General features: G+C 38.3%; 1 protein-coding gene across 3 annotated transcripts; it reads left to right on the top strand.

Moving 5' to 3' along the window:
• The first annotated feature begins 865 nt into the window (after positions 1-865).
• Positions 866-24,496, top strand: tnpo2b (transportin 2b). 3 transcript variants are annotated; one of them, XM_077245780.1, is made up of 25 exons: positions 866-1,094; positions 3,297-3,396; positions 5,638-5,713; positions 5,803-5,952; positions 6,134-6,240; positions 8,075-8,208; positions 8,295-8,376; positions 8,800-8,922; positions 9,014-9,132; positions 10,781-10,841; positions 12,922-13,093; positions 13,481-13,633; positions 14,582-14,807; positions 15,353-15,524; positions 16,263-16,349; positions 16,479-16,586; positions 16,681-16,839; positions 17,764-17,851; positions 17,942-18,040; positions 18,171-18,266; positions 18,815-18,890; positions 19,482-19,581; positions 19,669-19,743; positions 20,345-20,490; positions 22,797-24,496. In XM_077245780.1, the coding sequence occupies exons 2-24, from the start codon at positions 3,298-3,300 to the stop codon at positions 20,450-20,452; spliced, it is 2,670 nt and encodes an 889-aa protein (XP_077101895.1). In that variant the 5' UTR covers positions 866-1,094; position 3,297; the 3' UTR covers positions 20,453-20,490; positions 22,797-24,496. The 3 variants fall into 3 exon arrangements, with proteins under 3 accessions (XP_077101895.1, XP_077101894.1, XP_077101896.1); XM_077245779.1 differs by having other exon boundaries at positions 869-1,094; positions 3,292-3,396; XM_077245781.1 differs by lacking the exons at positions 8,295-8,376; positions 8,800-8,922; positions 9,014-9,132; ... (14 more) ...; positions 20,345-20,490; positions 22,797-24,496 and having other exon boundaries at positions 887-1,094; positions 3,292-3,396; positions 8,075-8,212.
• The last annotated feature ends 170 nt before the right edge of the window (positions 24,497-24,666 follow it).

Raw genomic sequence — 24,666 nt, 5'->3', positions numbered from 1 at the left:
TTAAAAGTACTACAGTATTGATTATGTAGTAAATTTTCATTGTCACTAAATCATTTTTTTTTTGTGCTGATTTTATGAAATTATTGTAAAAAAGAAAAGAAGAAAAAAAGCTTAACATGGTGGAAAAGTGGTATAAAGAATGGATGATTTCCTATTGCTCACATACAACCAATAATATTATTACTTTATTTTGAACTGGATTTATTCCCAATATGATAAATGGACACCGGAAAAAAACTGAAAGAGATGGGGATTTGAAAAAAATGGGTAACCAAACATGATGGGCCCCATTGACTTCCATAGTATTTTTTATATATATATATACTACGGAAGTCAATATACTACCAACAAATACAAAATACCGTCTTTTGTATTCAACTGAAGAAAGAAACTCATACAGATAAGTTATGAAATTTTCATTTTTGGGTGAACTATCCCTTTAATGAGGCCACGTGACCATTTTGAAATATTAAGCAATTCACTAGTATCCCATTCTGAGCTTTGGGCGCTATCATGATGATAGTACCATGGCATTCTCTCATTCTTTGAGTACGATGGGATACCATGTAAGTATACATGAATATAGTAATAATCACACATGTGGTAAATCACAGTACCATAGAGCAACCGTGTGATACTTCTAATGGAGGCTAATGAACCCAAATGACCCATTATTTCACCTTTGTCTCCATCTACAGGTCACAGTATGAATAATAGTTCTCTATAAGTCATTTAACTCCCCATTAACAAAATACAGATCAAAATTAATATGTTAGTTACGCTATTTTTTCTCGTATAAAAAAGGGACAGTATTTAGTAGCAGTACCGCTTATTGTATTTTATGTTAATCAGGTATGACGTCAGCGTAACGGTACGGAAGCCGCGCAGATCCAGACTGGGCGATTAACGCGTCCGCCATGCATCAGGCGCCGCCGGTGAAAGAAGAATAACAGCACACCGATTAAATCCCGCAGAAATCCCGTAGAAACTCGCGGTGAGCCATCCGTTACCGCGACCCGACGTCCACCAACGCTCGTGCCGCGGCAGAGAGATATAAACGCAGATAGACGGAGAGAGAGAGACACTGACTGAAGGTGAGAGCGTTTGGCGGGTTAGCACAGCGGCTAACGGCTACATCAGCGTCTGTGTCTGTTTATTCATCATCTTTACACACGCTCAACACGCACATCTAACCGATTTAATGCGTTTTTTTATGTGTGATAGGTTAACGCGTCTGATGTAAGCTGGGTAATTGGGTTAAACCGGGCCGCGTAAACACACACACGGCCTACACTCACACACACACAGATTATACACTTATACAAATACACAACACACAATAATAAATACTCAAATACCACACATAATCACGTAGACACACACAAACATAAACAAAAACAACCTCACACACGCTACACTTAGATCATACACGCACTCAGTCGTATAACGTTACTCAATATATTTATATGCTGTATATATATATATATATATATATATATATATATATATATATACATATATATACATATATGTATATGTGTGTGTTTGTGTGTGTATATATATTAATATATATTTGTGTGTAGATATGTAGAGGTAGAAAGATAAAGTCATAGCTTATATCCCCTTAAATGCATAGATACACACTTATACAAACATGGATAGATGCACTTAAAGGGTTAGTTCACCCAAAAATGAAATTTCTGTCATTAATTACTCATCCTTATGTCGTTTCAAACCCGTAACACCTTCGTTCATCATTTTTAATGAAATCTGAGAGCTTTCTGTCCCTCCATTGACAGTCTATGCAACTACCAGTTTCAAGCCCCAGAAAGGTAGAAAAGACATCATTAAAGTAATCCATGTGACTCCAGCGGTTTAACCTCAATTTTATGAATTGACGCGAGTGCTTTGTTCAATTATATTTTACCACTTTATTTAATCTTTGACGCACGTTCACGAGAGCACTACGACACATGCGTGTTGTTGATGTGAGAGCAGATGTTACTTGAATGTGCGTTGGAGATGAATAATTTGTAAATAAAGTGGTAAATAGTTTTTTTTTGCTCAAACAAAGCACTCATATTGCTTTACAAATTGAGGTGAAACCACTGAAGTCACATGAATTTCTTTAATGATGTCTTTACCTTTCTGGGGCTTTAAACTGGTAGTTGCGTAGACTGTCAATGAGGGACAGAAAGCTCTCAGATTTAATAAAAATATCTTCATTTGTGTTCTGAAGATGAACGAAAGTCTTACGGGTTTAAAACGACATGAGGATGAGTAAATAATGACAGAATTTTCATTTTGAGGTGAACTAACCCTTCAATAACATAAGTGCACAATGGGTCCAAAAGTCCACATTGAAACTTGTAAAAGAACGTTTTATGAATTTGAAAACTGTAAAACAAAGCAACAACATCATGAATGAAGAAATTTGAATATTCTGCACCATTTCTATGTGACTAATCAAATGAGTGGCTTTGATCATGTGACTCTTTGTACAAATGGTCTGATGTTCTTCCATTGAAGCCCAAGATGCTGGAGAACATGATCAGGTTTTGTTCATGTAGCTCCTGCGCTGATGCAGACATGATCAAATTAATCTTTTCACATGCAGTGGTGTGCAGGGAACTCGGTTTCTACGAGATTTTCCTATAGGGGTTTTATGATGGGGGTTTACACACACTCATAGTGAAAACGCTAATTTTGAAGCGGTACATTTTTAATAAGTAACTAGATAAGACAACTTGGGGTGTGAGTGTGTGTAATTTCCATTGTAGAAAACGTCAAAGTATCGTCAAGTTATGTTTACCAAGGATTTATTCTCCTGGGTTCTGACGTCATCTCTGCTTCCTCTCTATAGTATCAAATGAAACGTGACATTAAAGGAGTTAAATGCAAAAACCCAAGCGTTTTCATGAGTGCTTGCAGACTTTCGGATGCACTGAAGACTCATTCACACACGGCCCACTCGCACATCCGCAAGCCTCCACACATATTCACACTCTCGTCTGCCTCGTTCCCAATTAAACCCGATCAGATGGTAAAGCTGATGTGTGAACCTCGTGTCCAGGTGCTCGGGGTGGATTATCCTGGTTTCAACAATTAAAAAGTGTTTTAAATCGGGTATTTGCTCTGAGTGCATGTGTCTGTGGACGATAGTTTTGTGTGTTTGCTCAACTGTACCAAGAAAGCAGTGATGGCGTTTCCCAGGAGTGTGTGTGTTTGTGTGTGTGTATTGGTGTAGGTCACTCATCTGCCTGTGTTTCCTGTTGTGTTTTGTGTGTGTAGCACAGGATGGAGTGGCAGCCGGATGAACAGGGTTTACAGCAGGTGCTCCAGCTGTTGAAGGACTCTCAGTCTCCAGATACGGCCACACAGAGAGCCGTTCAAGAGGTCTGTGCACATCATCACTTCTGATCAAAGCAGTATGATCAGTTATATGTCTGTGAAGCTTATTTGTTCAAGTTATCGCTAAATGAAATGGAAAATGTATCTGTTACAGCCGAATGAATGGCAGGATTGTTTTCAACACTGGGCTCTTGAGAATCAAATGTTTGGTATCTGTGTGGTCATTTTTTTGTTTTCGTTACAGATGTGTACGGTAGTCGTGGATCATATTGGCAAAATAAATCCCAATGTTTTTAATCTTTTTAACAAGTTTGGGATCGTAGGAATGGGTGGTTTGAGAAATTAATACTTCAATTTAGCAAGTATGCAGTAACTTCAAAAGTGACAGTTGAGACATTGTTAATGTTACAAAAGATTTCTATTTCAAATAAATGCTGTTCGTTTGAGCTTGATATTCATATAAAAAAGTCCTGAAAAAAGATATTAAAATTATATCTGAAAGATCATGTGACACTGAAGACTGGAGTAATGATGCTGGAAATTCAGCTTTGATCACAGGAATAAATTACATTTTAACATATATTTACATAGAAAACATCTGTTTTAAATTGTAATAACATTTCACGATATTAATGTTTTCACTGTATTTCTGATCAAATAAATGCAGCCTCGGTGAGCAGAAAAGACTTCAAAAACATTAGAAAAAACTTACCCACCTCCAACCTTTGAGCAGTAATGTGTAACTTTATGTGTAAATTCTCCACAAAAATAAATAAATATATATTTATCCTTTTTAAAGCACCATTTCAACTGAGCACCCGTTGTGGCCATGCTGATTCACAATGGTTAACAAAAAAGAATATTTAATTTAATAGAAGAATTTTTAGATAAAAACGTCGGCAAAAAGAATACATTTTACATTTCTTTCATAGGCACCAATATATAGCAATTCATACTATTAAACAGTGCTATGTACTTACAGGGGTTTTCCTACTAAATGTGAAAAGGAATGGAGAGATTTTAAATGATGATGATCCATATGATTTGTTGAATCTGACCGTAAATGAGTCATTTTTGGAAATGAATTGAACTTCTTCATTCTAATGCCATTTTTCTTTTAAGGATTAAATCAGAAAAACAAACAAGTCTACTGGGATGTTTTTTAGGGAACATAATAGTCCACTAAAAAGTGCATTAAATATATCCATGATTTAATATTTACTTCAAAATATGTGCAAATATTCTTAAATCTAGTGGTAAATGTTTGTTTAGATCTTAATGTCACTGGTCTGATACCAGGGGCCTGTACCATGATGGTAGTTGAACAAACTCAGGGTTACAGGATTAGTTTAGAGTTGACAAAACCAAACCAATCCAACCAGGCTTTGTTGGTACCATGATGCTGATCATCAACTCTCTCTGTCAGCTCAGGCTTTGATCCTGAGTTTAGGAGTTTAGGTGTGACATCAGTAGCGAACAGCCAATCACATGTTGAGAAAGAGTGAAACTGAGATTAATTTCTCGCGAGAGAAGCAGCGTAATTCACTTATTAAATAAAAGTATTAAAATAGTAAGAATTTAAACAAATTTACACAGCAAGAAGAAAACGCCTGTCTATGAAAGAGGACAACTAAAAGAAAAAGTCTCGCTAATCTATCAGTGCAAGTAAAAGTTGTGAAGTTATTTTATACAGCTGATAAAGGTATAGACAGAATTGAACATTTAAGCTCACATGTAGTCATTTTATAGCTTCATCTATTGATGCTAAAGGGTATTTATATAACCTTTATATATTTATTCGTTTAAACTGCGTAATAATAATTGATGAACTGAAAGTGTACATGTGTGATTGATAAAGGGTATAATAATTACATAAATAATATCTAAATCATACAAATTTATTATTCTAAATAAGCATCACTAAAAACCAGATGATTTTTTCTGTAAAAATCATTTGCTATGTAGTGACCTTTAATTTTGAGTAGAAACAGGTGGAGTGACTTTATCGCATCAGACATGCGTCACTTTGCTCGCAGCTGATTGGTCCAAGTTCAGTTTGCAACCTCTTACCTAGAACATCACCCGCCCCGGACCAGGTTAGCCGTGGAGCGTAAGTTACTATGGCGATGAACACTGCTAAAAGCCAAACCACTTTCATGGTCCCTAAAACCCAGGGTTGACGCAAACTAAACTGAAACATAGCTGGCTAGCCACCTAAACCGGCTTCATGGTATAGGCCCCAGGTCTGTGGACTTCATCATAATATTTTTGTAACGCTTCCATTAGAAACTGGAGCAGCTGAATCAGTATCCCGACTTCAACAACTATCTCATCTTCGTCCTCACCAGCCTCAAATCCGAAGGTCTGTATTATCCCATCATGCATCATCTTATCTCGTTTCACACACACTCTGTCCGGTCACTCAAGGAACGTGTTTCTGTGTCTCTGCAGACGAGCCCACCCGTTCTCTGAGCGGTCTGATTCTCAAGAACAACGTGAAGGCTCACTACCAGAACTTCCCTCCGACTGTGGCCGACTTCATCAAGAGAGAGTGTCTCAACAACATCGGAGACCCGTCCCCGCTCATCCGCGCCACCATCGGTCAGTCCGGATTTAAACCCTTAAGATTTGTCTGGCTGGGTTCATTTCATTTGATCAGTTGTAATTAGTGTGTTTTTTTTCTTTTAGAGAAGGATGTATTATCGTAAAGTGAGTAGATTTGGGCCAAACAGCTTTTTTTAACCTTTGCGTTATAGTTGAATTTGTGTGTGTGTGTCCACAGGTATTCTCATCACTACTATCGCCTCTAAAGGGGAGCTGCAGACATGGCCAGAACTGCTGCCTCAACTCTGCAACCTTCTCAACTCAGAGGATTACAACACCTGCGAGGTGTCTCACACACACAGTCACACTCACACACACACAATCACACAGACTCGTGCACAGACTCGCTTGCAATGCGCACACGCACGTACACAGACACGCGTGCACACACACACACACACCCTCGCGCACGCATGCACACAAACACAGACTCGCTCGCACGAACATGTTACAAGTTGTTTACACATGTTACAGGTTGTCTGCACATGCTGTTTAAAAAATAGTATACAGTTTATACTGTGCAGTAGGCAGTATGTTAGTATTTCACCCTTAAATATTCCTGTCTAAATAGTCTATTATAAATTCTAGGGGTGTAACGATAGACAAAACTGACGGTTCGGTTTCCCCACGGTCTTGACGTCTCGGTTCGGTTCGGTTTAGAAAGCTAAAAAAAAATTTTGAACAGTGGTTTAATGAAAAAAATGGTGTCTTTGTCTTTAAATTAATTCAATTACAATTAAACGTTTTGCAAGGATTAAAAATCTGCTAATGCTGTAAACTGTATAGGGAGCCGCACATTACTATAACATTAAAGGTTAACAACAGAGCCTAAATTCAGATGCTATTTATTTTTTAGATATATTAATCAACACCTGACACATTGTATGAAAACATGTAAACTGAACATAAGGCAGTTTTTGCATTAACTTTACTCTAATTTGTTATTGAAATATAATAATTTACACAGTTGCTGTCATTTTCATGAAAGATATTTTAAACGTACATTAAATAATCAAGATATAATTAACAGGTTAAGTAAAATATAATATATTGCATAATATAGTGCATTTATTTAGTGCAAGAGTTCATTTCTCTAGGAACCAACAAGTTGTGGACACTGAAACACTTGCCTGCTGAGGTAAATATAATGCTAGTGACAAGCTATGCAGTTTTATTGACGTCTTTCCGCTGCTGAAACACTGATTGAGCGATTACACGAGTTATGATGCCTTTCAGTTAGTATACTGTATTTTTCAACATACCTTCAGGTGTCCATTCATGTTTATTCTGTAACTGAGGAAGAGATGATCGCGTTTACTCGCGCTCCGCGCTGCCACTTGAAATGAAGAGCTAGAGCAGTGATCTGTCACGCTACATCAAAGAGCGCCAAAACGGCATTTATTGTTTGATTCTTGTGATCAAATAGTCAGAATTTGAAGATTACACCTTGCTTATTATCGAAAGTAACAAAACACAGAGCTTGCTATTTGGTTTTAATGGTGGTTAGGCTACAAAACTGAATTCGTTGTGTACACATTTCAGGTCCAATGAGCCAGGCTGGGCGGGGCCGGGGTAGCAGGGGGCGGGGCGTGTTCAGTACGCCATGAGAGTATCGCGATTCGAATCGTGGGTTCTTGATCACGGTTCTTCGGTTCGGTTCGAATATCGTTAAACCCCTAATAAATTCATAGTGCTGAAAATGATTGTTTGATAAGTTATTTCTGCTGATTGCTTTAAAGTCAGCATGAAGTTTCAATAGTCTTTTCTTCCCTATTGTGTTGTTTATCTGCAACTGCTTCTCGAACAAAAACAAATGTAGGGCGGGGCTTGATTTTGTCCTTGGTGAATTGATTGGATGGTTGTGGTTTGCTATTGGTGAATCTCATGGGAGTGACAGGTTGCCCCGCCCTCATGCCAGTAAACACATCATCAGGGAAGAGAGAAGCTGCAAGAGGGAGGGTGAAGTTAATTTGATGAAAGATTATGGGGCACATGAATTTAAAAAAAATGATGGGCTTGGGTAAATAATTTATGATAAATACTGCAATATATATATATATATTAAGAACTCAATTTTGATTTCATTGTGACTAACGTATATATATGTGTGTGTGTATAGGGTTCTTTCGGTGCGCTGCAGAAGATCTGTGAGGACTCTACTGAACTGCTGGACAGTGATGCTCTGAATCGACCCCTCAACATCATGATCCCCAAATTCCTGCAGTTCTTCAAACACTGCAGCCCCAAGATCAGGTAAACAACCACGAGCACATATCTTAGAATTACATACGGTCTGTTTTTTTAATGAGTAACATTATTCATTCACATTCTGTCTTCAGGTCTCATGCCATAGCGTGCGTGAATCAGTTCATTATCGGCAGGGCTCAGGCTCTCATGGACAACATCGACACATTCATAGAGGTGAGTTGGTCACCGATTCCATCCACCAAGAATTATTTCAAGCAGTTATTTTAGTCTTACTTTTGAAGCAGAAAGACTTTTACACTAACCTTACAAATGAGCTTTTTAAAATATGCCTTAACAACATAGTTTGGGTTCTCAGCTCATTTGCAATCAGACATAATAATCTGTTCAGTGAGTCATCTGAGCTGACTGACTGATTCAGACTGATTTGATAAAGAGAACCACGCGATTCACAATTTGTGAATTACACAGCACATTGATTATTTTTGTTATGAATAGTACTTGTAGACTTTTATCAAATCAAGGTTGTAGTAGTTTCTAGAAAGCATACTTTTTTCAATTAATAACAATTGGGTTCATAGTGCACTATGAATCTGTAGTTATTTCTGAGGTGAAGGCTGAGCTCATCTGTGTTTTCAGTCTCTGTTTGCGTTGGCTGGTGATGAAGATTGCGAGGTGAGGAAGAACGTGTGCAGAGCTCTGGTCATGCTGTTGGAGGTCCGAATCGACCGTCTGATACCACACATGCACAGCATCATACAGGTGAGACATGCAAACATCTGATGCCACCTGAGGCGTTTTACAGTGAAAGGGTGTTGTGGGAGGTGTGAATCTCATCCGTGTTTCTCTACAGTACATGCTTCAGCGCACGCAGGACGCGGATGAGAACGTGGCGCTGGAGGCGTGCGAGTTCTGGCTGACTCTTGCGGAGCAGCCCATCTGTAAAGAGGCTCTTTCAGGACACCTGGTCCAGTGAGTACTGCAGCAGCATCATCATCATCACACACACCTCTGAGCAGAAACCGAACACACTAAGTGTGCCGCACAAGTGCTGAAAAGTGAAGCCAAATCATCTCGATCGATGCGCCGTTGGTTGGTCCCAGTGTAGCTCATAAACCCCGCCCTCCCCATGGGGTCTAAATCAAATTACTCTTCAAATACGTTTTTTCCAAAGATGTTTTTTTTTTGTCATTTTAGATAACTTAAATCAGCGTGATGATAACTTTCGCACAGTAAACTTTGTACTAACCGTTTCTGAGGGAGTGAAGGCAGGACCTTGATATCGCGGGTCCACTTCACGTTCACTACTACACAGACTTGGGTCACGCGTTCACTACTGCGCAGACTCGGGTCCAGCGTTTACTACTGCGCAGACCCGGGTCCCGCTTTCACTTCTGCGCGGACTTGGGTCCTGCGATCACTACAACGCAGACTTGGGTCACACGTTCACTACTGCGCAGACTCGGGTCCCGCGATCACTTCTGCGCAGACTCGTGTCCCGCTTTCACTACTGCGCAGACTCGGGTCCCGCGATCACTTCTGCGCAGACTCGGGTGCCACGATCACTTCTGCGCAGACTCGGGTGCCACGATCACTTCTGCGGAGACTCGGGTCCCGCGATCACTTCTGCGCAGACTCGGGTCCCGCGATCACTTCTGCGCAGACTCGGGTCCCGCTTTCACTACTGCGCAGACTCTGGTCCCGCTTTCACTACTGCGCAGACTCGGGTGCCACGATCACTTCTGCGCAGACTCGGGTCCCGCGATCACTTCTGCGCAGACTCGGGTCCCGCGATCACTTCTGCGCAGACTCGGGTCCCGCGATCACTTCTGCGCAGACTCGGGTCCCGCTTTCACTACTGCGCAGACTCGGGTCCCGCTTTCACTACTGCGCAGACTCGGGTGCCACGATCACTTCTGCGCAGACTCGGGTCCCGCGATCACTTCTGCGCAGACTCGGGTCCCGCGATCACTTCTGCGCAGACTCGGGTCCCGCGATCACTTCTGCGCAGACTCTGGTCCCGCGATCACTTCTGCGCAGACTCGGGTCCCGCTTTCACTACTGCGCAGACTCGGGTCCCGCGATCACTTCTGCGCAGACTCGGGTCCCGCGATCACTTCTGCGCAGACTCGGGTCCCGCTTTCACTACTGCGCAGACTCGGGTCCCGCGATCACTTCTGCGCAGACTCGGGTGCCGCGATCACTTCTGCGCAGACTCGGGTCCCGCGATCACTTCTGCGCAGACTCGGGTCCCGCGATCACTTCTGCGCAGACTCGGGTCCCGCGATCACTTCTGCGCAGACTCGGGTCCCGCGATCACTTCTGCGCAGACTCGGGTCCCGCGATCACTTCTGCGCAGACTCGGGTCCCGCGATCACTTCTGCGCAGACTCGGGTCCCGCGATCACTTCTGCGCAGACTCGGGTCCCAAAGCAGCGCAAGATGTCAGCGCCATATTAGGACTTTGCCGGCTGCACTTTTCACCAGTGGAAGAGAGTGAAGTGGCGTCGTCCATCTTTTTTACAGTCTATGGAACACATTAGGTTCTACGTTAGGTTCTGTTTGAGAGATCTGATGTGAACTCATGTGAGGTGATCTAATGTTAATGTGTTTCCCTACAGACTCATTCCTATCCTGGTGAACGGAATGAAGTATTCTGAGATTGACATCATTTTACTGAAGGTGAGTCACCATATATGAGACATAATCTTTTGAGTCAAACCATGTTTATTGCATTAGATTGTTGTGGTCATAATCATTTCTGATACAATTGCAGTATTTATTACAGGGCTCGAATTTAAGCCTTGTCCTTTGGACAAGTAAACGGTTTATTCACTTGTCTGACTAAAAATTATGCTTGTCCTGAAAAAATAGGATTTTTTGTTGTGTAAATATAATTTATTCTGAAGCAATATTCTCATCTGTTTTATCAGCATTGACATTTAAAACTGCAAATTTGTGATATTTACCCTGAGGGAATTTAAAACTTTTTTAACCTTTAACCTAATTTAACCTGTTTTAAGGGCATTTTTTTCTAATCTTATTAAATATGTGCTTCATCTTTCATTTTAAATTCTTAAATTTGATCAATGTATTCAATTAGAATAAGACTCTGTATGGCTGTTACCAAACAATTTAAATAATTTACACTGAAAAATTACAACTGCGTTAAATAATGTTATGAGATTGTTTTTAATATTTTTTTTTAAATTCAAATAAGAAATGAAGAATGATACTTTTAAACATGAAACTAAGCCCTCCAGTAGGTGGCGGCAAGTGACCGTCTTACTTAACGTTTTGTTCAAACGGCTGATTCATTAAAAAATTAGGCAGTTGTTAATGACTGAGGTCATTGAATCTGACTCAACCGATTCATTCAAAACACTGAATTGTTCAGTAATGAAAAAACGTTTGAGGGTTGCTGAAAGATGCGTTATGGTTCTGCTGTGATCTTTGTTTGGAACTATTTTCACTGTTGAAAAAGAACAAAAACAGTCAATATTGCGTCTAAAATTTAAGTGACTTAATATTAACTACTGCTTTATTGAACTGTATGAAATCTGTCACATTTTCAATTGTGATGGTGTTCAGAAAAACAGCACTTGTGATGTTGCTTAACTGTATCACATCAGGTAACGAGGTTCAGATGTTATGGAAAGGAGACGGGAACCGGCGAACATTTTAATAATAAAATAAAACAAATACAAAAACCAAAGTATAAGCCAGCAGCCCCTCATGGACGACTGCTGGCCACACAAAACAGAATTAAAACACAACATAAAATCAGGCCTGTTCCTCTCTCGATCTTCAGTGTCGTCGCTCCTCCTTTTATGCTTCCGCTCCTCCGTGAGAGATGCGAGACCGGTGCGTCTCACAGGTGACGTTCACTATCACTCACGCCACCGGCCTCGCGGCGTTCTCTCATGTCCCTCGGCCTCGTCCTGCTCGCCACACATGTTTCTTCGTGTGCTGCTGCGCTCATTTGTTCCCATTTCTCCTCGAGAGCCTCAACAGCACAACCTTGTTACTGTCAGTACATTATATATTATCCACTATTGATTGCCACTTAAACTAAATGAGAGAATTTTAATCAAGCTTTAATCAGGCCACTTGTCCGGGCGGGCAAGTAAAATTGTCTTTCACTTTAAAAAAAAATCCACTTGTCCCCGAAAACAAGCGGACAAGCGTTATTGTCCAGCCCTTTATTCATATTTTTAATTAGCTGGATGTTTTCTGTTTTCATTTTTATTCTTTTTAGCTTCTTTTTTCTTTCATTTTTAGTAATTATAATACTTCAACATATTTCAGTTAGTTGCTTGAGCAACCTTTTTATTTTTCATAAAAAAATTCCACATTTTTAATCTAATATTTTTATTCTAATTACCGTTAAAAACACTGATTATGCATATAGAAAGGGCAGTGTTTTAAACTGACTCGGAACTCGGAACTTTTCATTCAAAGAACCAGCTCATACGAGTCATTTGTGGATGTTTTTGATTCACTTAAAAGAACTGTTCATTTGTTTGTGACTCAGACTTCAGCAGTCGTGTTGTATGGTAATTTTGCATGCAGCCTGCAAAGACGACTAAATAGAAAGACGATTCTAGATCTGCAAAATTGTGATTAAGTATCAATATTGGAACAACTGATCGATTTTGATACCCAGCCCTACAGATTTATCATGATCTCCTGAGAAGTGAGCACTATGTAGGGACCGTGTGAATCAGAATGCAGCTGCAGTGTGTCTTTGTGTGTGTCTCAGGGTGACGTAGAGGAGGACGACAACGTTCCTGACAGCGAGCAGGACATCAAGCCTCGCTTCCACAAGTCACGCACCGTCACGCTGCAGCACGAGGGAGGAGAGGGAGAGGAGGGCGAGGACATCGATGAAGATGAGGATGACGACGATGACACGCTGTCTGACTGGAACCTACGTGAGTAGACCGACCAATCGCTCTTGCTGGAAGTGTTCTTATGTATATCATTTAATTTGCAACATCAGCACTGTTATTAATCTGACTCGAGCTGAATAATGACACTATTGCTTTTTGTAAAGCTGCTTATAACTGAATTTGACCTTGTTTTAAAATTTACAGTTATTGATCTAAACTGAATCAACATTGAACTCGCCGAATAATGACACTATTGTCTTTTTAGAGCTGCTTTTTGAGTTTCTTATACTTGATGTCTTATGTTTGCATTATTGATCATTATTTTCCTGTTTATTCCTGTGAAGCTGCTTTGAAACATTCTGTATTGTATAAACAGCGATGTAAATAAAGGTGACTTGACGACTTGTATGTGTCCTTGTGTGTTCACAGGGAAGTGTTCTGCGGCGGCGCTGGACGTGTTGGCTAACGTCTTTCGGGATGAGCTGCTGCCGCACTTGTTGCCGCTGCTGAAGGGTTTGTTGTTCCACCCAGACTGGGTCATCAAAGAGTCTGGGATACTGGTGCTGGGAGCCATCGCTGAAGGTCTGTATCTCACACATACTCATCTCACACAATTTTGTTTATGTTGTAATATGGTTGTAAGAGTGCATATTTTAGCTTATTTAACTTGAACCTTTTTTTAGAATGCTGAGAGTAGGTACAAAGACATTTCAAAATAAAAGTCCCGGTGTAATTCAGGCTTGTTTATAGAGGTGGGAATCGTTTGCTACCTCACGATTCGATTCAAATCCATTCTTGAGGCCACGATGCGGTTTTAAATCGAATCTCAATTTTGAATCAAATTTCGATTTTGATACGTGCATTTTGATTGTAGTTTATTGTTTTGTGTTACTTTTCTTATATGATTCGGTAGACCGTTTAATAGGTCTAGAAGGAAAAAAAAACATCCTGAATTAAATGTGAACCTTGAAATTTATTTAGTTTTTCTTCCCATTTTAGTCAACCCAATATTAGAAAACAAATGCACTTTAAGCTGACTACAATCATTACACAGTCTTCCGTATTAAAGCAAGGCAGAAAATTGTATTTTGTTTTTAATATTAAAGATAGGAAGAAAGAAGCAAATTACAAACATGGTAGAAAAAAATATACAAATTAAATTAACTTAATTTTTCTGGTGCAGTAGCACACCTTTATGTAACATGTAGTAAGACATACTATCGAAATTGAATAATCAAATGTAAAAATAAAATACTGTATAGTCTTCACTGTATGAATTAAATATATATTGATTCATATTAAAGATAAAAAAGTGTTTCAGTCAAAAGCAGTGAGTGTGTTTTTTTTATGTTTATTAACATTTATGAAACTGATGGCAAAAGTTTATGAGGCTGCTGTCTCTTTAAGAATGAATCCACGGATATAGTTACACATCAACATTGTATAGGACAAAAAGGTTTTAAAGTCTCGAATTTGATTTTAAAAACTCTGCAGACACCCTGAATTGACTGAATCCTCTGTCTCTGTCAGGCTGTATGCAGGGAATGGTACCGTACCTGCCCGAGCTCATCCCACACCTCATCCAGTGTCTGTGTGATAAGAAGGCTCTGGTTCGCTCCATCGCCTGCTGGACGCTCAGCCGCTATGCACACTGGGTAGTGAGCCAGCCGCCGGACGCCCACCTCAAACCGCTCATGACAGAACTGCTGAAACGCATCCTGGACGGCAACAAGAGGGTGCAGGAGGCCGCCTGCAGGTGTGTTTGCAATAATGCTTGCTTGTTTAGAGCTGAATCATTTTGGATATGGCTGTGAGACTAATCGAAATCGTAATAAAATCACGGATTAGAAATCGCGATTTCTAAACCGCAGAAAGCACGATTTTTCCACCAGTCCCCAGGGGGCCGTTCACAGGTCTGGTCTTTTGCGCACTCAAGTTCTTTATTTTAAACGTAGACGCACGACATGCGTTCTCAAATAGAGAGCAACGCGTCACAAAGCTCATGCAGTGTGGAGCGCCCCTTTTTTCCAGGCGTGACATGTGAACGGCCCCATGCAATCTGAATGCTGCGCTTCTTAACCTAGTGCAGGAACAGAACTCAGTGAGTTTTCTGAACGACATGCAACAGGAGAATTCAGGGCAGGATAAGGACCAAAAAATAATCAAGATTTGGGGATATTTTGGATACAGGAGTGATGTATATCACAATATTGATCAAAAAATCGTGATAGTATTTTTTATCCATATCGCACGACCCCAATTTTGGAGTAATAAAGTAACTCTGTAATGTTTTTGTTGCAGTGCATTTGCGACTCTGGAGGAGGAGGCATGCACCGAGCTGGTTCCATATCTCAGTTTCATTTTGGACACTCTGGTGTTTGCGTTCGGGAAATATCAGCACAAGAACCTGCTGATCCTCTACGACGCCATCGGCACCCTGGCAGACTCCGTCGGGCATCATCTGAACCAGCCGGTAACAACACGGTTTCCCACCAATTTTACAAAAGGCCTTTTTACCTACTGTCACTTTAAAGTTACATTATTTTTTTTATGTTTTAGAAAGAAGTCATTTCTTTGCATTTGTTTGATCAAGTACAGAAAAAAACAGTAATATTGTTAAATATAATTTTTTTTTTTATGAATATCTGTTAAAATGTAATATATTCCTGTAATCAAAGCTGAATTTTCAGCATCATTACTCCAGTCTTCAGTGTCACATGATACTTCAGAAATCACTCAAATATGATAATTTGATGCTCAAGAAACATTTCTGAAATATTTCTGATTATTATCAGTATTTATTTGAAATAGAAATCTTTTGTAACATAAATTTCTTTACTGACACTTTTAATCAATTTAATGCATCCTTGCTGGAAGAGTATTCAGTAAAAACTTGCTGACCCACATATATATATATATATATATATACATACATACAGTATTTATTTGTGTAAGTACCTAGGGAACCTCAAAGAACCATATACCACCGTCTTTTATCTGATGGATAACCGAAAATACTTTTCGTCATTTTGACAGAATAATGTCAATAAATGACACTTATCAATAAATGACACAAACGTTTGGCTTAGAGCAGCCTCTGCTCATCCATGTGATTATTAGCTTGTTTTAAAAATCAAAGTATCACTAAATCCCGTTAGTGCACATTTGCACACGTAAAGCTCAGTGGTGTGATCTTGTGTTGTGTGAACAGGAATACATCCAGAAACTGATGCCTCCTCTGATCCAGAAGTGGAATGAATTGAAAGACGAGGATAAAGACCTGTTTCCCCTACTGGAGGTAAGACACCCAGAACAGAGTGATAGCCTTTGTTTCATAGTTTTAATGTCATGACACATAACCTTAGATTCATTTTGAAAGATAAGACAAATAAATGGCCCTCATTTCTTCTGTGTTTTGTGTGTGTAGTGTCTGTCGTCTGTGGCTACGGCGTTACAGAGCGGTTTCCTGCCGTACTGCGAGCCCGTCTATCAGCGCTGTGTTACTCTGGTGCAGAAAACACTCGCGCAAGCCATGGTGAGAACACACATTTTATTCAAGCACATATGCATGTACATCAGTGAACCACAGAGCCATTAACCCACCCGTGTGTGTGTGTGTGTGTGTGCAGATGTACAGCCAGCAGCCGGATCAGTACGAGGCTCCAGATAAGGACTTCATGATTGTGGCTCTGGATCTGCTGAGTGGTCTGGCCGAGGGTCTCGGGGGTCATGTGGATCAGCTAGTTGCCCGTAGCAACATCATGACCCTTCTGTTCCAGTGTATGCAGGTACAGTGTGTGAGAGGGGTTAAAAATGTGTGGTGCTGGTGTTCCCATTTTTACTATTTAAATAATTTACAACATAATATAAAATAAATGTATTCTAATTATTTCAATATTTAATATATTATAAATGTTTGTTTTATGTTATTGTATTTATATCCACTGTTGTTATTATGATTATTTGAATGATATTGTTATAAAATAAATATATTTTAATAAAACTGATCATTTAAATTTTATATTATTTACTATATTGCTCCTATTTGTTTTATGATTGTTGTTTATATTATTATTTGAATTTTAGATATTATATGTTTTATTATTATTGCTATAATAAATGCATATTATACTGCTGATGTTATGTTATTTATTATTTGAGATTTTTTTAAATATATATATATATATATATATATATATTATTTAAAATAATTTAGGTATTTGAAATATTTACTATATTTTAAAATAAAATTGTTTATTATTTAAAACTTAATATTTTTTTCAATACAATTTACTATATTATGCATCTATTTTTTGTTTTATTTGAAGTAACTATATTGTTATAAATTAAATAAAATTTATCATTTTAGTATATTTACTTTATTGCACATTTGTTTTATTATTATTGTTCGTGTTTATTTTATTATTGTTTTGAGTTATCTGAAATAACTATATTGTTATAAAATAAATTTTATTAATTGAAGGATTTTTTATATATATATATATATATAATAGTGTTTTTTTAATACTTCATATTTATTTTTTTACTTATATTATTTACTATATTATGCATTTATTTGTTTTATATTGTTTGTTATTTTAATAATTATGTATTTTAATCTTTTTAAAATTATTTACTATTGTTATAATAAATCATGAATGTAGTTGTTCTTGTACTGTAAAACAAATAAAGAGTGAAGCTATTGTGTGTAGGACACAATGCCTGAGGTGAGACAGAGCTCGTTCGCTCTGCTGGGTGATCTGACCAAGGCCTGTTTTCCACACGTCAAGCCCTGCATCGGTAAGACGACACCTGATCACTCGATCCGCATGATACACCCTTACATGCTTATTCACATGATTTAATCTGGGAAACTGTGTGTGTGTTTAGCGGAGTTCATGCCCATCCTGGGGACGAATCTGAACCCTGAGTTCATCTCGGTGTGTAATAACGCCACCTGGGCCATCGGAGAGATCTGCATGCAGATGGGTGAGGATCATCACACGCATCACTAGATTAGAATGACGTCATCAGAGATTTAGAACCATAGAATTTGATCGTGTGTTTGAGTGAATTCGTAGTGAGGTGATTGTGACCACTGGATCATGTGTTGTCGCAGGTGTGGAGATGCAGCCGTATGTGTCTCTGGTTCTTCCTCACCTGGTGGAGATCATCAACAGACCCAACACTCCCAAAACCCTGCTGGAGAACACGGGTATGACCTCTGACCTTATACCATCTGTTGGAAACTTTTTCTTCAGCGACCTGGAGACGTTGGGATATCTTTCAAGCAGAAGTTACTCTTTATTGAGGACTTTGCTGTTGCCACGCTGTAGTCGTCCAAGTCTAAACTCAATAACTCAAGCACAGGCTTTATACCTTTCAAGGGGGAGGGATTTACATAGAGGTGGAGAAAATCTGAACAAAGCCTGTAAATAAAGTACAGAAGTCAGCCTGTTACCGGAAATTCCACAGCCCTGATCTCATCAGCATACAAAGACTGATAGTCTCATTAGTCTGACTCAATTAACTTACAATAGAGAGAACAGGACTGGCAGGAATCTCCTACTGGAAAACTCTGCATATAATCAGCTGATATCATCCTCAGCTATAACTCAAATGCCTAATTCAGTATACGAAACTGTCTGTTTATATACTACTGTATTGGAACCTAAATTAAACATTTAATAAATTTGTAATACAACACATCACTTACCTTTCACACAGCTGATAAATAATCCTAACACTAACTCCTGTTTACAGCCATCACGATTGGTCGCCTCGGTTACGTCTGTCCACAGGAAGTGGCTCCCATGTTGCAACAGTTCATCAGACCCTGGTGAGTCACTACATCTAGAGGCTTTTTGGAAGAATGAATACAGCAAGGGTGCATTAAATTGGTCAAAAGGGACAAATAAGGAATTTATAATAAGATTTCTATTTAAAAAAATGAACTTTCTATTAATCAAAGAAACCTTAAAATGTATAAGAAAAAAATGTTTTACCCCCAAAAAAATATGAAGCAGCACTAATGTTTTCAACATTAATCATAATCAGAAATGTTTCTTGAGCATCAAATCATCATATTTTAATGATTTCTGAAGGATCATGTGACACTGAAGACTGGAGTAATCCAGATCACAGGAATAAATTACATTTTAAAATTTATTCACATATAAACAGTTATTTTACATTGCAAAAATATTTCACAATATTAGTTTTTACTGTATTTTTGACCAAATTAATGCAGCCTTGGTGAACATAAGACTTCTTTCAAAAAAATATTTAAAAATCTTACCAACCCCAAACTTTAGTTTGCAAGTTAATTTGATCTCTTAAGAAATGTATTAACCAAAAATGGAATACAATTATTAAGACAGGTTTAACTATTAATCCCAGCTAAGTTATGTTTTTGATCGTCTTTTTACAGGTGCACGTCGTTGCGAAACATCAGAGATAATGAAGAAAAGGACTCCGCCTTCAGAGGCATCTGCGTGATGATTGGTGTAAATCCTGGCGGCGTGGTCCAGGTCAGTTCTGATGCTCCATTGTGATTGACACTGATGTTGCTCATCCCTTCATCACTCATTTCCTTTCATCTGTCTCTCCCTCCACAGGATTTCATCTTCTTCTGTGATGCCGTGGCCTCCTGGGTCAACCCTAAAGATGACCTGAGGGACATGTTCTACAAGGTTAGACAGGGGTGCACCGATACCCTCACGTCACGATTCGATACATATCACGATACTAAACTCACGATACCATATTATTGCGATACTCCAAGTCATGTGGTAAAAGATTAGAAAAAAAGCACTGTTGATTAAAATGCTAAATTTGATATTACATTGTGGGTGTAAAGGAATAGGCTTGGACTTGGTGCTGGAAAGCCAAAGGACAGGACAATGAAGCCAGAATAAAAATATTCATGATTCTGAAACTAAAAATACTGAATTATTTTAGACTGTCAATGATTAGATATATTGAAAATAATGTAGGCCACTTCTTGGCATTATCAGGAGCCATAAATATTCCCCCATTGTATTATTATACATTATATTCAACATTATATATAGTAGTTTAATGTAGTACTGACACCAAAACTCTGAAAACTTGATTTTTCTTCCCCCTCAGTCATTTTTATTTTGGTTGAACTGTCAACGATACATATGTATTGCGATATATTGTGACACGATATATTCTTACACCCCATTAGACACACATGGAGCTGCTTTACATCAAAAATGTCACCACTATAAAAGATTTGAGTTGTTAAATGAGGTCGTGTGTCTGTAGATCCTACACGGTTTCAAGGACCAGGTCGGCGAGGAGAACTGGCAGCAGTTCTCGGAGCAGTTCCCGCCCATCCTGAAGGAACGCCTCTCTGCATGCTATGGCGTGTAGCCCCGCCCCTCTGCTTCACACACAGCACACGCTGTCAGGTGAGTGACCGCTGTTGATGTTGAGTCATGTTAAAATGTATTAGGGTAAACAATCACTTTCTGTATATCTGCAGTACGTGGCAGATAACAGGAGCTCCGCTGCCTGCTCTTCATTTGTACATTGCGCTGCCGTTCATTTGCGTAGTTAAACTGATAAACTGTCATAGAAATCAACCTTTTTTTTAAAAATAACTGTCTGATTGCTATTTTTAATATTTCATTTTTGTTTTTTCTTAACTACTGGACTAGATCAAATAAAATTAATATTATGTGAATGTATCTAAATATAATAATTTGATATTATACAATTTTAAAAGTAATAACATGAATGCCATTATATTTATGGATCAAAATTGTTTTGAAATCTATATTTATTGGTAATACTTACAGTTAGTTTTCATTTGTTAACATAAATTATCAGCATTAGTTATAAAATAAGAATGAACAATACTTCTACAGCATTTATTAATTTTAGCTAATGTTAATCTCAACATTTACTAATGCATTTTATGATCAAAATTTGTATGTTAACATTACTTACATTTTATTTTTTTATTAATTTTCATTAACAAAGTTTAATAAATGCTCTAAGATATTGTTCATTGTTAATACATTAACTAATGTCATCAAATGAGTCCTTATTGTAAAGTGTTATATTAATATACAAATATTTGTATATTTGTTTTGGGCTACATCTAACTTGACCTTAAAATTCTATACAGTTTTTAATGAATTATGTTTGGGTGTTATATCAAAAGTTATTTCAACATGCTTTTTTAAAAATTATTTTTTATCGGTAGACGTGCTATTAAAGAAAGGATAACAGTTTAAGTTTAAAAGTGAATATGAGTAAAAGAATATCGGTCAAACTGTTGCATCACTATCAGACACAGATTATGTAATCTTATATCATCTTATATTAGCATCTGTCATTGAAATAACAAAAATACGTTTAAATAAAGTGTTAATATCGGTAAATTATCAGTAAAACAGTTTACTGGTCTGTCACAGCATTAACTGTTGCGGCTTATGTCACCTTCATTTGCCCACAGTCACTTACAGGATATTAAAGAACTTATAAAAGAATAGATAAATATATAATCTGTTTAAAAAAATCAGTCAAGCCAATAACAGACTTAAAAGTATGAATATGGTAAAAAGAAATTATCAATAAAACCGATTACAGACGCGATTGTCACCTTATGTCAGCATCTGTCATTGAAATAATACGAATAATAACAGATTAAATAGTGTAAATATCGGTAAAAACATTTAATTATTGGTAAAATGGGTTACAGGTCTGTCGCAACATTTACTGTTGCTGCTTATGTCGCCTTTATCTTCCCACAAACACTATACAGGATATTTAAAGGGTAAGTTCTGCGTTTTACAAGTAAAGCCCTGTTTTAAGATCGTTTCTGATGAAATCGAATGGTTAAGATTCAAATTTGGACACATGCTGCTGTCCCGAGAATTTTTGTTTTTTTGTGTTAGCAAAAAGTCTTATCAAATTCTGAAAATTTACTTCCCCTCAGGTATGCCCTTCCTTTTCTGATGACACGGTTCGGGTCGAACGTCAAACCGATAATCGGTCCAAAATAAAAAAATGCTAGAATCTACTTTGCTCTTATTTGTCCAATATATTCCCTGAGAGTAAAAACAAGCCATGCCCCTTTTTTTTCATTCAATATTCCGTTTCACTCCGAAAATACGTCAAAATACTGATAAGTCAGTCGCAACTTCAGGTTCACGCAGATTTGTTAAAGATTAGGTATCAAAGTAATTATCAAACCGATAATTGGTCCAACAACAAAAAAAAAAAAGTAAAGCCCTGTTTTAAGATCGTTTCTGATGAAATCGAATGGTTAAGATTCAAATTTGGACACATGCTGCTGTCCCGAGAATTTTTGTTTTTTTGTGTTAGCAAAAAGTCTTATCAAATTCTGAAAATTTACTTCCCCTCAGGTATGCCCTTCCTTTTCTGATGACACGGTTCGGGTCGAACGTCAAACCGATAATCGGTCCAAAATAAAAAAATGCTAGAATCTACTTTGCTCTTATTTGTCCAATATATTCCCTGAGAGTAAAAACAAGCCATGCCCCTTTTTTTTCATTCAATATTCCGTTTCACTCCGAAAATACGTCAAAATACTGATAAGTCAGTCGCAACTTCAGGTTCACGCAGATTTGTTAAAGATTAGGTATCAAAGTAATTATCAAACCGATAATTGGTCCAACAACAAAAAAAAAAAATGCTGGAATCGACTTTGCTCTTATATGTCTCTCTTTCTTTCTGTTTCTTTCAGTTGAACCTTTAGGAGGGGGGAACTCATCCATCTGTGTATTGCACTGCCCTGATCATGGGGGAGAGGGACGCGATTGGCCGCTCCGCCTGACGGACAGATCCCACGCCCTTTGTGTGTCCATGAGGGTGGGTGGGTGGGTGGGAGGGGGGAGGGGACTCCTCTAGTTAACTGCAGAATGCACCCAATCACGGGGAATAAACCTAAAAACGTAGGGAAGACAAGAGATAGTGTAACCGAGGGAGAGTGAAAACTTAAGCGAGCGGGAGGGAGTTCGTAGGTTTAACGGGAGGGAGGTATAGACAGTTATCTGGGAAATTAAGATTAGGGAGGGAAGCTAGACAGCAACTGTTATACAACTTTTTTTAATCTCAAGTTAATCCCAGGCATAAGAATCAAACGCATTCACACGCAGACTGACCATAGAAACTCTTGCACATGAAGTTGCAATAACTACGAGCGGCCTGCGGTGCCAGCGCTGCCGTAGCAATAGCATAATCAGACTTTAACACTGAGACTATCTAGGAAAGACTAGCGTCGTTTTTCTTTTTTTAATAATTACCATTGAGGAAACGAGAAAAAAAAAAAGATGGTTGGCGCGCTATCGCGAATTTGTGTTTTTGATCGTTAGTAAGGGAGCATTTATGAATTCACAGTTTTCATCATCATCCTCATCGGCTTTGTCGTTGTCCTGTCCGATTTGTCGTCATGATTCTCTGCTTGCGTCTCTTATGCGTATCGTTTCTTTTACAATGTTTCTTCTCACTTTTTTTCGTAGTTGGCTTGTAGTTTTTTCCTGGGCTTGGTCAGTGTTCGCTGTTGAAACTCATTGTAGTTTACAGATTTCAATCACACCGTAGTTTAATCTTGTCGTGATTTCGAGAGGTTCGGTCTCGTCGTGAAGGAGCTAGAACGGAAACTCCACAGTATAATGATCATGACTTGCGTTATGTGTGTGTGTGTTTGTGTGTGTGTAACGGTAGCTGTGTTGGGAGCTTTTAAGTGTGTTTTCTTAGTGTCATTGCCATGTATTTTTTTCGTACTTCGCATTTCGTATACGTGTATTCTGCGTTAATAGATTGTTAATTGTTTTAAGGTACCTTACACTTGACTCCTGGACCCCTATTGACCTGTAAACTGTGACCAACAATGTGTGCGCGCTTGTGAGTGTGTGTATGAATGTATTTGTACCGATAAATTTTGATGCCATATTGATATTTGGTATTTAGTGATTTAATCAGCTTATCCAACAAACTACAACTATATCAAATATAGTTTTACAACAATAAGGTTAAAGTTATCTAGTTTTGCTGCTATTGCTGATTGATAAATAGAACTGAATTCACAACATTTAAATTCTATTGGTGCAAAATGCATAATTTAAATTGGATTATCGCTTGTCATGCACTTTTTTTGTTGCTATTTTTACTATTTTTTTGTAAGGACTTTGCTGGTAAATTTACTGATAAAACTGTTGGATTCATCATGTGTCTTGTTTTTTCTCGTGACTATTTGTTGGTTGGAAGATTTGAAATAAGAGCAAGCTAAAAGCAAAGACAGGAAGTGACAGTTGGAAGGATTGCGAGGCGGGGATCGATTGCTGCGTGTTGAAATCTGCACTGAGACTCTGAAAGACAAAAACAATCACACCTTTCTCTCTTTACCTTGCCAGGAAAAATAAAACGATTTTTTACCAAGCTGAAGAAGTGAGTTCTGTCTTTTGTGAGTTCTTGATTTCTTTCCATCTCTTTTTTCATTAGGAAAGGAACGTAGTTAAGACAAACTTAAAGTTCCCCCGGCCCCGAGGTCGATCATTTTATCCCGGAAAACTCCTTTGATCACCAAAATAAGCCACTAAAATGTCTTCATGCCT

This window comes from Siphateles boraxobius, unplaced genomic scaffold (genome assembly GCF_051911475.1).
Source record: "Siphateles boraxobius isolate OS27281-9 unplaced genomic scaffold, OSU_SipBor_1 29, whole genome shotgun sequence".
NCBI classification, from domain to species: Eukaryota; Metazoa; Chordata; class Actinopteri; order Cypriniformes; family Leuciscidae; genus Siphateles; species Siphateles boraxobius.
Note: the sequence above shows the minus strand (reverse complement) of the source record. Positions and strands in the feature narration are given on the sequence as shown.

What these genes read in the sequence shown, in the direction of transcription:
- tnpo2b (XM_077245780.1), top strand. Translation starts at nt 3,298, where the DNA reads ATGGAGTGGCAGCCGGATGAACAGGGTTTACAGCAGGTGCTCCAGCTG. An exon ending in GCTGGGAGCCATCGCTGAAG is followed by an intron (nt 13,634 to 14,581) that starts GTCTGTATCTCA and finishes TGTCTCTGTCAG; the next exon opens with GCTGTATGCAGGGAATGGTA. An exon ending in ACACGTCAAGCCCTGCATCG is followed by an intron (nt 17,852 to 17,941) that starts GTAAGACGACAC and finishes GTGTGTGTTTAG; the next exon opens with CGGAGTTCATGCCCATCCTG.